General features: G+C 36.8%; 1 protein-coding gene across 1 annotated transcript in view; it reads right to left on the bottom strand.

Moving 5' to 3' along the window:
* Window positions 1-14,532, bottom strand: part of LOC146474628 (MAM and LDL-receptor class A domain-containing protein 1-like) — a 32,496-nt gene extending 17,964 nt beyond the window's left edge. Inside the window, exons 1-19 of the mRNA XM_085116846.1 lie at window positions 14,466-14,532; window positions 13,127-13,273; window positions 12,047-12,170; window positions 11,164-11,255; window positions 10,460-10,543; window positions 9,097-9,239; window positions 8,192-8,264; window positions 7,481-7,525; window positions 7,248-7,379; window positions 6,726-6,955; window positions 6,339-6,468; window positions 5,610-5,689; window positions 5,326-5,426; window positions 4,525-4,766; window positions 4,046-4,153; window positions 1,663-1,917; window positions 1,300-1,359; window positions 725-784; window positions 258-389 (exon numbers count right to left, since the gene is read on the bottom strand). Coding sequence (XP_084972972.1) covers window positions 258-389; window positions 725-784; window positions 1,300-1,359; window positions 1,663-1,917; window positions 4,046-4,153; window positions 4,525-4,766; window positions 5,326-5,426; window positions 5,610-5,689; window positions 6,339-6,468; window positions 6,726-6,955; window positions 7,248-7,379; window positions 7,481-7,525; window positions 8,192-8,264; window positions 9,097-9,239; window positions 10,460-10,543; window positions 11,164-11,255; window positions 12,047-12,170; window positions 13,127-13,273; window positions 14,466-14,532 — 2,305 coding nt within the window. The remainder of the gene's footprint in view (window positions 1-257; window positions 390-724; window positions 785-1,299; window positions 1,360-1,662; window positions 1,918-4,045; window positions 4,154-4,524; window positions 4,767-5,325; window positions 5,427-5,609; window positions 5,690-6,338; window positions 6,469-6,725; window positions 6,956-7,247; window positions 7,380-7,480; window positions 7,526-8,191; window positions 8,265-9,096; window positions 9,240-10,459; window positions 10,544-11,163; window positions 11,256-12,046; window positions 12,171-13,126; window positions 13,274-14,465) is intronic.

The following is a 14,532-nucleotide window of genomic DNA, read 5'->3' as shown; positions in this document are numbered from 1 at the left end:
TTATGTACAGGGTGTTGGAAATGCACGCCAAGGCAAATGGAATGGCAGTGAGCTGCCGAAATCAGCAAAATTTTGTCCATAATTTTAAACCATTCGTGTACAGTCAGAGGGTTTTAATAAGACATATGGGCTTTCTGTTTTATTTGCGACGACCTTACGAATGGCGTTGTACAAGAAGAGTTTGCCGCAATGCTAACCTCCAATGCCGTTAATGTTTAAGATCTTTTTTGTATGCAGATTCGGAAATACGCACTAACCATTTCCACTGTGATCAGTAGAAGGTCCTGTACCAGACGATGGAGTGCTACCAGCAATCCGGCTCCAGTCAAAATCATCTGAGGTTGCCTGTTGCCATGAGCAAAGACCCGTTTCAAAATCACAACTTGGATCTAAGAAAGAATGGAGCAAAATACAAGCATTTGTGTGGCATTAATGGTGGTTGACCACGAACAAGTTTTTTTTTTTTGACTAATTTTTTACTTGTTCGTCTCTACGGAGTGAACGAATTTCCCGATGAACTTGTTCAAAAGCTGAATGTCAGTTGTTGAAAATGGAGACTGTCAAAAAAAACAAAAAAGAATTAATGAATTTTGTCGCACGGAAGTTAATAGGCTATAAAGACATAAAAGGTACAACCAGCCTGAATCTTCTGATCTGCTATATCAAACGTGAAATATAATAAACATTTACTTTCAGTGTCCACATGAACACCAGCGTGACTTACCATTGGAAGATGGGGCGTTAGTTGACGGCGGCGCCTGAGTTGTCGTTGGTTGAGGTGGAGCTATTTAAAAAAAAAAACATACACCGTTTTTTTTTTTTTTTGATATAAAGGTGTATATATTATTGACTTTTATGTTACTTTTTTAAATTTATCAAACCAACTTTAACTGTAATCATCATCTCTGAAATTTAAACATTGAAAAGTTTGACAATCATTTCTCAATCAAGTAAAGATTGGGATATGAACCAACTTCAATGAAAACCTTAAGTAAAATAAAATAATGAGATGTTCGTGGTTGACCACGAACAAGCTTTCTTTGACTAATTTTTTACTTGTTCGTCTCCATGGAGTGAACGAATTTCTCGATGAACTTGTTCAAAAGTTGAAATGTCAGTTGATGAAAATGGAGACTATCAAAAAAAAGAAAAGAATTAATGAATTTTGTCGCACGGAAGTTAATAGGCTATAAAGACATAAAAGGTACAACCAGCCTGAATCTTCTGATCTGCTATATCAAACGTGAAATATAATAAACATTTACTTTCAGTGTCCACATGAACACCAGCGTGACTTACCATTGGAAGATGGGGCATTTGTGGTCGGCGGCGTCTGAGTTGTCGTTGGTTGAGATGGAGCTATTTAAAAATACATGCACTGCTTTTTAATAAAAAGGTGTATATATTATTGACTTTTATAATAAAAAAAACCTTAAAACCTTATGTGTACTTTTTAAAATTTATCAAACCAACTTTAACTGTAATCATCATCCCTGGAATTTAAACATTGAAAAATTTGACAATCATTTCCTAATCAAGTGAAGAATAGGATATGAACGAATTTCAAAGAAAACCTTAAAGTAATGAGATGGAAGGCTGTATATGCAACCAAGAGAATTGGATTTCCTTGCATTTGACAAACTTTGTAACCCACACTTTTACCTATACTAGGAGTAGGAGTCAGTCCCATGTTCTGATCGATCCAGTTTCTAAATTTAGCGACACGTGCAAACACTGTGTATCGCTCAGCAGCAGAGCATCTCGGGGAGCCCCAGCTAACAGCGCCCTGTAGAACCCAATTTCCAGCAGACGTCTGACAGACGAACGGACCACCACTGTCACCATGACAACCACTCAGAATTGTTCCATTAACGCCAGCACAGATCATGTTGTCAGTGATTTTTAGAGAAGAACCACCTGAAAAGAAAAAATGAATAAATAAAAAAATAAATAAAAGGTGCTTGAATGAAAGAATGAATGAAAGAATGAATGAATGAATAAATGAATGAATGAACGAATGAATGAACGAACGAATGAATGAATGAATGAATGAATGAACGAACGAATGAACGAATGAACGAATGAACGAATGAACGAATGAACGAATGAACGAATGAACGAATGAACGAATGAACGAATGAACGAATGAACGAATGAACGAATGAACGAATGAACGAACGAATGAATGAATGAATGAATGAATGAACGAACGAACGAACGAATGAATGAATGAATGAATGAATGAACAAACGAATGAACGAATGAACGAATGAACGAATGAACGAATGAACGAATGGACGAATGAACGAATGAACGAATGAACGAATGAACGAATGAATGAACGAACGAATGAATGAATGAATGAATGAATGAATGAACGAATGAACGAATGAACGAATGAACGAATGAACGAATGAACAAATGAACGAATGAACGAATGAACGAACGAATGAATGAATGAATGAATGAACGAATGAATGAACGAACGAACGAACGAATGAATGAATGAATGAATGAATGAATGAATGAATGAATGAATGAATGAATGAATGAACGAACGAATGAACGAATGAACGAATGAACGAATGAGCGAATGAACGAATGGACGAATGAACGAATGAACGAATGAACGAATGAACGAATGAATGAACGAACGAATGAATGAATGAATGAATGAATGAATGAATGAATGAATGAATGAATGAATGAATGAACGAATGAACGAATGAAGGAATGAACGAATGAACGAATGAACGAACGAATGAACGAATGAACGAATGAACGAATGAACGAATGAATGAATGAATGAATGAATGAATGAATGAATGAATGAATGAATGAATAAATGAATGAATGAATGAATGAATGAATGAATGAATGAATGAATGAATGAATGAATAAATGCTAATAAATGGTTTAAGTTGAACGAGAAATTATTTTCTTTTCGCGGTGCACTTGCTCAGAGATTACGTCAGAATGTAGTAACGACAAAAAGTGCACAGTTATACTTTCTGCGTATCTTCTCGGTCTCCTCGATCTATAGTTAAAAAGACCCTCAGTAAAATGGAATCAATTTCTTTTAACAGTAACAAAGACAGTCGCTGAGCTCTCGCACTGTAGAAGCGTAGGCAAAATGTTTTACCAAAAGAAAACGTCCAACACTTTTAAGCAAAAAAGAAAACAACAAGAATTCAGAATACAATCGTAAAACTGAATATAAGTTTAAAAACCTTGATTCGACTAGAATAGTCTTGATAAAAAAAAACAACAACAACAAAAACAAACAAACAAACGCAAACATATGCATTTGTCCACACAGCGCAGCGTACTTAAACAGTTTGCAAAACTTCCGTTTTCACTTAACGAACCCTGGAATTTTATTAAACACGCGGGTCATACTTCGTAACGACGTCATCTGTGTGTATCTCACTTAGGGCGTCTTCATATGATCCCGGTTACCGGGATGGCTCGGTAAGCGGGATGAATTTTGCAGTCCGTTCATATGGGAAATTTCATCCCGGTTACCGAGATGAAAAGTGGTGACGCGGTCAATCGAGCGTGACATTTACCGAACAAGCCCGGCAAGAATTTTTCATTTTTATCGGTTCTACAAACCTCAAAAGTATTATATTTTTATCTCTACTACGAAAAGGAATTATTTTGAACTAGAACATCTCAGAAATGAGCCGTAATAATCAAATATATCCGTTCTAAGACGCGAATGTTTGGTTATAGACTTCATCCTGGTAACCGGGATACCGTGTTCATATGAGAAAATTTCATGAAATTTTCGTCCCGGACTCCCGAGATCTCGGTCGCTGAAACCGAGATCTCGGTAACCGGGCTGGCCCGCCTTCTCATATGAACACATCGAATCTCGGTAAGCGGGCTAGCCCGGTCAACCGGGATCATATGAAGAGGCCCTTAATAGATCAGAGGCAAGGGCCAATCATAACCCGTGTAGATGCTTAGATGTTGTGCAAAATGAGAACTATAAAAGAAAATAACAACTGCAACAATAAATCCTACTCATTAACCTAATTACCTGGTGACAAAGCTAGTTTCCTGGCACATTCGACGTTTGTAACTGTTGGTAGATGAGCTTGTTGTAATATGTGATGAGAGCCTCCGGGATGTGCTATTTTTCCCCAGCCTACAAAAGAAATATGCAAGACGTCATTCCTCGTTAGTGTCCAATTTACAATTCAATCTTCACTGTTTACGAGACGCCTTCCCTCCGAAAATAAAGCCAGTTGATAATTTACTCATGCAAATGAATGAGGTTTTAAACCCTAAAATAAAATATTGTAAAGATTAAATATTGTTTTAGAGCAACTGACCAATAAAAGACATTCCTGTTAAAATTTCATCGAGAGTACAGGAATATCACAATAATGCTCTTTTACCTTAAATAGCGGTGACTCCGCTATCTCTGTTGAGCATACAGAATTTCAATTCCAGCCCCATTATAATATCATTAATTCAGGGTAAAACAACCACATGACAACCACAATATTTCCTTACCAGTTATGTAGCATTTGGAACCTGCGGGAACTACTTCATTGTGAGAAGGCAAGCACACTGTCTTAACTTTGGAGGTCAATGTGGCTGGCCTTGACAACTGAATCAAGGCGATATCAGAATCTATTGGGATCTTGTTGTAATCAGGGTGCACTATCACTTGTTTTGCCAGAATATTCTGCTCTGATACTTCTGTAACCTTGCGATTGTGATCTCCGAGACGGATGGTGTAATAACTAGCAGGTCTAAAGCAGAGAAGATGGTATTTATTGATGAATGACACAGTTATGCAAATTAAAATGAAAACAGCAAATATATACAATTTATTGATCAAAGAGCAGGGCGTTTTACCCACGCTTCCTTTTTTAAGGTAGGTTTATTGGCGGTATTTCCGTTGGAAGGAAAAACGAACATAGAATTTATATATAACGAACAAGATTGTAAAAAAACAACAGGAACAAAAACAACCACCATTCAACTTGAGAATTCGCCGATAGCTATCAAGCTATTCGAGGCGAACCAGAGGAAAGGTAGAAGAAAAAAAAGAAGAAATACAAAAGCATTGATCCAAAGACTACTAGACTAGTGTTTAGCATAGTCATAGATCATGATAAAAAAAAATAATAAATAAAACGAACAGGAATTTTCTTATTCCTGAGGAATTATAATATCAGATTATTGAAACGACAAACTTTTGAGAAACAATTTACAATGTATAGAGTAGGTCATAATGTCCCTGAAGAACTTAACAAATCAAGCATAAAGTATTTACCGTGATAAATGGATGTGTTTCTCGGTACTTACTGTCCTCGCGAAATGCAATGCGCTGCTGTGACCACCCAATCAGGAGCGATCAGAGACCCACCACAACTGAACGACGTGGAGCTTCCTCGAAGGAGGGCAATCTAAAACCATTTAATCAGCAATGACAATTTGATAAAATTAAAATAATGATATCTCAAATATTTTCACGAATAAAAAGGTCACTTTCTTTTGGGTTCATAAAATGTCCAAGACTATTGGTCCTTAGACGTCATCTTGTCTTGGATGACAAATAAAAATTTGTTTCTACAATTCATGCATTGTACCTGCCAAGGCCAATTTCCTGGTGCTGCATCAACTCCGCCAATAACTCTCGACACTGGTGAAATGCCACAAGTTTGAGGCCCTATTATAAAAAAAGTGATAATTTTACTTCCTTGTAACTTTAAATTATTTAAATTACGTGTAAAGAGAGAGAACGGGTTGCATGGAAAACCAGTCGTCTCCCTTCGGAGAGTCTTTAAATTTTTTTGTAGTGGAAATCCCTCGTGATGTGATAATAACATTTTGCTTGTCTTAACATTCTGTTAAAGCTGATCTGAAATTTGCCTTCCAGAAGACTATCGGCTCATCACCGAAAAGAAAGGTCAGAGTTATTTTGCACTATTCTTAAGGAAATGCACTATGCAGGAAATGTAGGCGATAATCTGGCGTTTACCTTTCCCAGAAAAACCTGTCCTGCATCAAGTTTGGAAGAAAACTGTGGTCGCATTACAGAGTAAACTCTGATGCTTACGTCACATTCCTATATATTAAATCTTTATATGTGGAAAAATAAACAATTCAGCACGATCAACATTAATACAATTAATTTTTTATGTTAACGTCAGTGTCAAACCATAAGGTACTCTAGCTGTTTTTTTTTTTTTTTCAAGAAGGACTGAAAAATCTTTGTAAAGTTAATGAGCATCGCGGAACCTTAGTAATATATTAAAGTATCATGACACATTTTATTAATAAAAGGAAGACGAAACTAAGTTCACCTGGTCCCTGACTAGGCGTGGGCGGAGTAGGTGGTAGAGACGGTGAAGGTGGCACTGTACTACACGCGCCAACTGTGACGGATATGTCATCAATGGCGATATCTCCTTGGTAACTGTCTCCTGTGACACCTTCGAATTGAAGCTAAGTAGAAAACAAGTTAAACAGGTAAAAAAGAGACCCATGCTTTGGAAAGTAGACCTTGTAATCACTTCCAGTGAGATTTCGGACTTCCCAAATAAAATGTTCTTCGAATGCCTGTAATTGTTATAACGCGAGATTTTTCCGTTTACTTGTTAAATAATCCAAAAAAAACAAAGAGTTTTGCCATTTTCCTGTGAATTTGATATAGTTGAAACTGAACTTTTCGCACCTTTATAGGAAACGTCGCTATCACTTACGTCGTATTTTCCTTTAATTGTGACTTCCGCTTTGTTCCACACATTTCCTTGTTGGCCACTCTTGCTCCAAATCTTTACACCATCGTTATAAAGGTTCAATACATTGATATCAATCCCATTCATGTGATAGTAGAAAGACAGACACACTGTCTTGCTGTTTGCCGCTTTGAATTTTAAGATAGCTTTATCGCGATATCTAGGGCTTGAGCTCTCAATATAGACATAATAACCTGTTGAAATAAAACCAGAGGATGGATTTGTTAGGAAAAAAAATTAGATTTCTTGTTCATCTTCTTCTACTAGCAATAAAGGCAATATAGACCAAAAATTAAACCAAATTAAATTCATGGCCAATGTATCTATATTGTTGGTTATGATGTACAGGATACCAGAATTGCACGTTGAAGCAAAGGAAAAAAGAATTTTTGTTTTACTTTACTCTCAACAAAAATATACTAAAAGTTTCGTTTCGTCTACAAAAGTTACCAATAGCTATTATTTGGTTAGATCATTATTACTTACCATTTCCACCATGACCAGATGAGGGACCTGTACCAGATGATGGAGTGGAGTTCTGGTATCGGTTCCAGTCAAAATCATCGTTAGTTTCTTGGCTCCACGAGCAAAGATCTTTCTCAAAATTACAGCTGGGATCTTTCAAAAAAGGACAAAAGAGGTAAATAGACAAAAATCTGATCATGTATCCTATTTTTTAACAAAAGATGTTCCTTTAATCTCAAGCTGACTAAGCTTACCAGTGGCAGTTGGTGGTGATGTTGTTGGGGGCGCCTGAGATGATCCTAGAGTAAGAAACCAAAATTTTACTTTATTAAATGAATTTTAGTGGTTAAACAATTTTTACCACTGATACATAATCCTTGTTTCAAAGGCCAAAATACACTGAGTAAGTTTTATGCTACATGTAAGACAACGTTGAGAAATCGAACGACTGGGTCAGGGTGACAATTTTCTTAAACTGGGCAGGAAAATCACAGATAGTTTGCATAAAGAGAACTAGGCGTTTTATTATTTATAATGAATTCCAAGACTTAAAGCGCTTTCCATTTTCCAGAACTGGCCAGCCAAACCAGCCAGTCTGTAAATCTAATGTGTTATTTCGAATGCATACTTCTGCAAAATCTTGAGAAATAATTACCCCGAAAATGGTCCGCGTTATTTTCGAGAGATTTAAAGGACTAGGATACAACTTATCAGTCAAATTTTTTACATTATGTTTACCGGCCTGACCGGTGAGGCCTGCCTCAAATGGAAAGCGCCCGAACCTTAGCTGAGTAGTATACGCAATATGGAAATGCTGTTTGCTCCTTCAGTGACTTCATAACCCTGCCAAGCTCTTGTCTTTGGCCCAATCTGGTTGAAATAACTGGGTACTTAACCGAAACATAATTAGCAAGATTCGAAAGCTGGTTTGCATTCATTTGGCATAAAGCTACACAAAGGACTACCTGGACAGTTGTATCGAAGATTCATCTGATTGGCGTCAATTGCACTTAATCCGTTTCTTTGACCAATAGTAACCTTAAAAGATAAATATTAAGCTAAGAAAACATGTCGTCGAAAGTAACAAATAACATAATTTTATTTAATCAGTTATGTAATTAAAATGAGTCACTTCAGGTCTTCACGTTTTGAAGCACGGTCAACGGTCATGTAAAGAGGATTGGTCAAAAACATAACGCCTTAAAGATGAGTGGAATTATTATTATTAGTAGTAGTAGTAGTAGTAGTAGTAGTAGTAGTAGTAGTAGTAGTAGTAGTAGTAGTAGTAGTAGTAGTAGTAGTAGTAGTAGTAGTAGTAGTAGTAGTAGTAGTAGTAGTAGTAGTAGTAGTAGTAGTAGTAGTAGTAGTAGTAGTAGTAGTAGTAGTAGTACTATTATTATGGTCATCATTATTTTCACAGCGTTTACATTTTTCAACAATTTTAGCATTACTTTATTGTTTTTGACTATTTTCTGGGCAGTTTGTTTGACCGACTTATACGAAATACTTTGCGACAATCTCTAAAGTGTGTAATTCTCTTTGTATTTCAATAATTTGTCAGGAGCATGACACCCTTGTAAAGCACGAAATTTTCTTGTTAATTAATTTTGTTGCTTTTTAGATTTTTTAATAGGTAGAATAGGTAGAATATTACTGAGATGGAATAGACTGGTATGTTTAAGAAAATTTGTCTTGCTTGCGAAGTCTTTTTAACTGAAACACCATGGGTAAATAAGATATGACTACAACTATGACTTAATGGCTATGCTTTCCATTCCAAAATTGCGGTTTTCCGATCACCCTGTGCATAAGGTTTGTAAAAAAAAAAAAAACAATTTTCAAAAGTGATGTGTTAAAAATATTTTCTTACCCCTGATTTCTTCGGGACAATTGTTGGTTTACCATTTTTGGAGAAATACCTCGACCCATAGTGCATGATGGATCCATAATCATAAGGCGTTCCATGGGAATCAATAATTGCAGTGCTGTATTTATTGAAGTTGTGCTTGTTTCCTACAAAACGTTGCATACACGAATTATTCATGTTTATAATGGACTCACCAGGACACATCAGTTTTCAGTAGACTTTCAGTAATCCGTTTTTTCTCCCACTCACGGTGTATGAAGCAATATTCTCTTATTCGGAAACACATCGGTTTCCTTGCGCGTCTGTGCGCCATTGGCTTTGTGTTCATATGAGTTCGACTTCACGGAATAACTGACTTAAATCGTAAGTAAGTAAGTAAGTAAGTAAGTAAGTAAGTAAGTAAGTAAGTAAGTAAGTAAGTAGGTAAGTAAGTAAGCAAAACACGAGAAGCTACGAGAGTCAACTTAAATCTCTTTGCTTAAAATTAACACGTACGACATTTGTTTTGCTTAGCATGTGCTACAACATTCCCATTTCCATCTCGGCTCTCTCGATTTTTCTATTTTCTGCTTCTCTGTTATGCTTATAAGAAAGATTCAAGTTTGGCTTTCTTTTGTGCGCACTTGCTTTGTCTCTGTACTGAGGTTTGGTCATGTAGTCAATTATTATTCATGGACTTTGATGTTACCACGTCAACCATTGCAGGAAGTTTTTTTAAGAAAATGGAAAGTTGGTTTTGAAAATAACGAGGAATTACTTTTCTTATCGTAATTGTTTCGTTTTTATATAAGCTTGTGTTAGTGTTATTTTATTGGTTTTGATTACTTTTCGACGCTTTCCGGAAGTTTTGGGGAAATCTAGAAATCTAAGAAGACTGATCCAAAATGGCCGCTGTCTGGCAATCATGGCATAATTGCCACGTTATATGACGTCATTACTTCCCGTTGCGGGCCTCAACGGAAACAACTTTGGACGAAATATCCATTCTGTTTTATTGCCATAGCTTACATACTTGAGAAGTTATGGATGAGTAGTGGAATCTGCATCCCTTGGTCCCAGAAGACAAAAACCAGCCCGTTCTAGACAGGGTTAACACGCAGCCTTTTCACTAGATTCCGCACAAGGCAAATTAAAAGATCTTGTGGAGAGGTGGACTCTTTGAGGTGATACTCAGGATCATGCTATACTCCGGCTCCATACTGCAGTTTTTTTTTTCTTTTTTAAATAAACTGCTAAAGTAAACTGTTCACTACAAAGCGAGGTGCGTCCTCTTGGATAGCTCAATGAACAAAAACGTTCTAAAAACTTCTCAGAAATCTACTTTTAATGACATGGCTTGAAAACGGAGAAAAACAGCTGGCCATACCGTCGTAGATGTTTTCAAACTTGATTTCGACGAAGTCATCACGGTCAGGTCTGGATTGTTCATGGTAGAAGCCAAGTGCGTGGCCTGTAAATGAAATAATTGCTCATAAACTGTATTTCTTGCCTCAGTTAACCTCCTTCCTCCTTCCCTCTTTCCTTCCTTCTTTTGGAACTGCTTTCTTTTAGTAGTACAGGTATCAGTAATAGCCTCACCAAACCAACCACTTTGTAACACTAACATTAACAAGCCCTCTGGAGACATGCCAAAAAGGGATTGTTTTAAACATAATAATAACTTTTTATCAATGATAATAGGGATTCTCGTAGCTGATGTCCCTATAAGCCCAATAACAGTTTTATGATACAGAAGAGATTACATCAAATCTGACATTAATACAGAGCGACTCAGCTATTCAACGGCACCTTCATTGTAGGAAAACGACATTTACAATACATGATTAAATTTTCCTTCTTTTTTTGTTAGGGAAATGTTGAGAGTTTTCTTCCAAAACAACAACAAAATTGATTCCTCTTGCCTGCTAAAGACCGAGCCGTGCAATAAATAAATGTATTATTCATCATGTCACGAACGTGGGACTAACGAAAAAAGTATGTTTCTGCAATGATCTTCCGTACCCCGGCCCCTTGGATCCATTTTTACTGAAAACCACGATGTGGCCTCATTCTCGCAATGGTTTTGCTTACCAATTTCGTGGACGATTGTACCCTTGTGCCAGCAGCCAGACGCAAGTGATAGCTGTTGTCTGCCTCCGTTCATCCCCACATATGACCAACATCTGTAAACAGAAACAAGTTAACAAACTTCTATCACAGAAGTCGATAATCGAATTGTGTCATACCGCCATACATGAGAGAAGGACATTGGACGATTATGGAAACCGCAATACCACGATAAACATGCAACAACAAACCACAAAACCGTGTTTAAAAAAAACGACAAAAGTAACGCAACCACGTTCACAATGCAAGGTTTGAACAGTTCGGTATCGTGAGAAAAATTACCCAACTCCACAGTACAGTCAACCAACATGCCTTCTTCATACATATGTGAGGTTAAAAGTAGTTGACACTCGTCGTTGTTAATCGCCCACAGTTCATAACTCGCTATAACTTAAAAAAAGGCATTTTTATGTAATGTTTAAAACACGAGGAGGAGTGGTTTTTTGGGATTTAAAACCACGAGGCGCAGCCATCTTCCTTTTAGCGAAAAAAGGTAGGGAGAATTTTTCTCTCGTTTTCCTGTATCATTCACTTCACATTTCCTTTCATTGGGCATATGCCTACATTGACATTCCATTTCTAGCAGTATGCAGGATGTTTGTCCCATGAACCTGATTTAATGGCCGTGGCTCCCATGAGTCTCCTGTAGCTCAGTGGTAGAGCAACCGAACTAGTAATCGGATAGTCTTAGGTTCAATTCCTGATAGGAGCACTCGGAATTCCTTTGTCTAAGTTTGCCTGTGTAATTACTGACTAATACATCATTCTCATCATTTAAATCATTTTAAAAGTTAGTAGGTGACAGGCAGTAAGAAAGGCATCAGTTACCATTAAATTTAGCTCCTACCCTGATCCCCTGAAAAATTCCACGTAATCGAGCTCCGTTGTTCGATTTCTGAATCGAATGCATGTCATCTTTTCCCATTCTTCCATTGCTACACGAATTCTATCCATTGCCCTCGGCTCGTTGGCTATTGGGTAACGTAAAATTGAATGTAAGCATAAGCTAAGTAAATATTAAAATACCTAAATAATGACTCTTTTTTTTTTAATTTACCGTATATTGTCCCATCAACCACCTACGATCATTGACAGGATTAATGCACGTTCCAGTAACATCAAATGTCCATACAATTGGTCGATGTTAGAGAAATGTTATGAAATACTTGCAACAAAATGAACTATCCTCATATTTGAGCTGTATCGTAAGACACAAATTACTTGTGGTTAATTTGACTATGATTTCTTGGAATAAATTAAGAAAAAATGTAATTATGTTCACCGTAAAAGACTCCAAATGCTCTAATACACTACAGTTTTCTGATATTATTTGCCCAAACTTTTTTGGGCCGGCTCTTTAAACCCAAAATCGAAGCAAAGTTTAAAGAATAGTTATGCAAGGTTCAGCTGAAAAGCAATGCACCGACACAAAAATTTGAGATTTATACTGGAGTATGACAGCCCTTGTTACTTCCAGACTTAACAGTATTTTGGTTGGTCGCCACCGTTCTGGGCTAATGAAAAATCTCCAGATCAACAATCTGCAGCTCTATCTCACTATCTCAATGCTGAGTTTTCAAAGAACGTTTTGAATGGAGGATTCGGCTTTATTCCGGATCGTTGTTATGCTTGCAATTTGATGATAGCCGGTTAGTATAACCACAATTAATTTTCATTATATTGTTCCTTTACTTTTTTCAAGAAACAAACACAATTTAGCGATGACTAAAGAGATCCTGATCTCTTCGAGGCGATGCTATATTTGATATTTTTACCTTTAGTGTAGTTGATAGTTTTATCTTTCGAATTAAACATCATTACTTTTAGAAACATCATCACTTAAAAATCAAAACTTAACGGCATTTAAACAATGATAGAATATCGTCTAGAAAATGACTGTAATATTGTACTGACTGTTTCCACTTACCCAGCGATGAATGGATGGTATATGTTAAAACTGCTCCGGTCCATTTTTTAGTCTTTATCGATCCCCGGCCTCCGTTAGCAACAGCTCTTTGTTCAAGGTTGAGCCGCATATCTCCTTCGAATAAATCTGCGTCCCCACCCACATTTTCTGTTGAAATTAAACGGAAGCAGAAAAGATGGAACAGCTGTTTCAAAATTCAGTGTCCAGCAATGCATTTTAAACTGGCTGAGATGCATGAAGATCAGACGACAACAATTTTAGTTATCACTGTTATTTTTTGTCGACTTTACCTTTGCTTGTTAAAGTAACTTTTAATTTTTACCACATAAGAACGTAATCAAAATACACTACAATCATGACGAAAATAAAGGTTGTTTTTTGTTGTTGTTGTTGTTGTTGTTGTTGTAAAGCGCGCGATCACTTAACAGGGGGAATTGGTAGTTCTTCTTCATTTCAGGCCAATTTTTTGTGGGATTAAATTTATAGCAGTTTCTTTCAACGTTATCTCCACAGAGTATCGATGTTTTACGTTATTTGATTGGCTAACTTCTCAAGATGTATAATACAATACACCATCATTGTCTATTTTTAGAAAGCCCACGTTCTGGAAACAAATAAGAAAATTACGCTTCTCTTTTTGCTGACTTTGGCGGTGGTCGACATGCCATCCTCTGCTTGGGTACTGTTGTTGTAAAGCAGTAATTATTAATAAATCGCGTCATATCATGGGAAGACCTAAGCGACAGGTTGACGAGGATGCAGCCTCGACCTTAAGAAGTAAAAATACCAGATTTGCCTCTTTGAAAAAATGTATTGTTTTAAACATTTTGCTTTGCCTTATTCAAAATATTTCTGTTTTAGCACGCCTTTTGGCCGCTCTCATCTCTTCTACTGCATCAGAAGGGTTTACGCCGACTGGCGAGCTTCTTAATGTCAATAAAAAAATCCTGAATCCTCTCCGGATGCAGATGTGAATTAATAGCCAAGTTGAATCATTTTAAATATGACGTCTTGGAATAATCGGTAACTCACCAAAAAAGTGTGGGTTTAATAATTAAAAGGACTCTCTTCCTACTTGCTGCTCCGAGCTTACTTTGCCAAGGACGAGAGTTTTCCTATTAACCTTTTTCTGTGAACCTTAATGGGCTCGTGGACAAATATATGAGAATTCAGTATGAGTAGCAAATAAATGGAATTGTCTCAAACTAGGATATGCTTTTCTAAAAATCGTCATCATGAGCATCATCATGTAATCAGCAACCAACGTGAAAGAGACCGGCTAAATAAGTGGATACACAGGAACTAGATAGTTCATTAAACTTATCAGAGAAAAACAAACCTTCTGGGTTGAAAGCAATAGTAGAAGTTAAGAAACAAAGGAAGGCCACAAACTGACCAAACCTCAT

The sequence above is a fragment of the Pavona decussata genome, unplaced genomic scaffold (assembly GCF_977016875.1).
Source record: "Pavona decussata unplaced genomic scaffold, jaPavDecu1.1 SCAFFOLD_87, whole genome shotgun sequence".
Taxonomy (NCBI): domain Eukaryota; kingdom Metazoa; phylum Cnidaria; class Anthozoa; order Scleractinia; family Agariciidae; genus Pavona; species Pavona decussata.
This window is presented reverse-complemented; position numbering and strand designations above follow the sequence as displayed.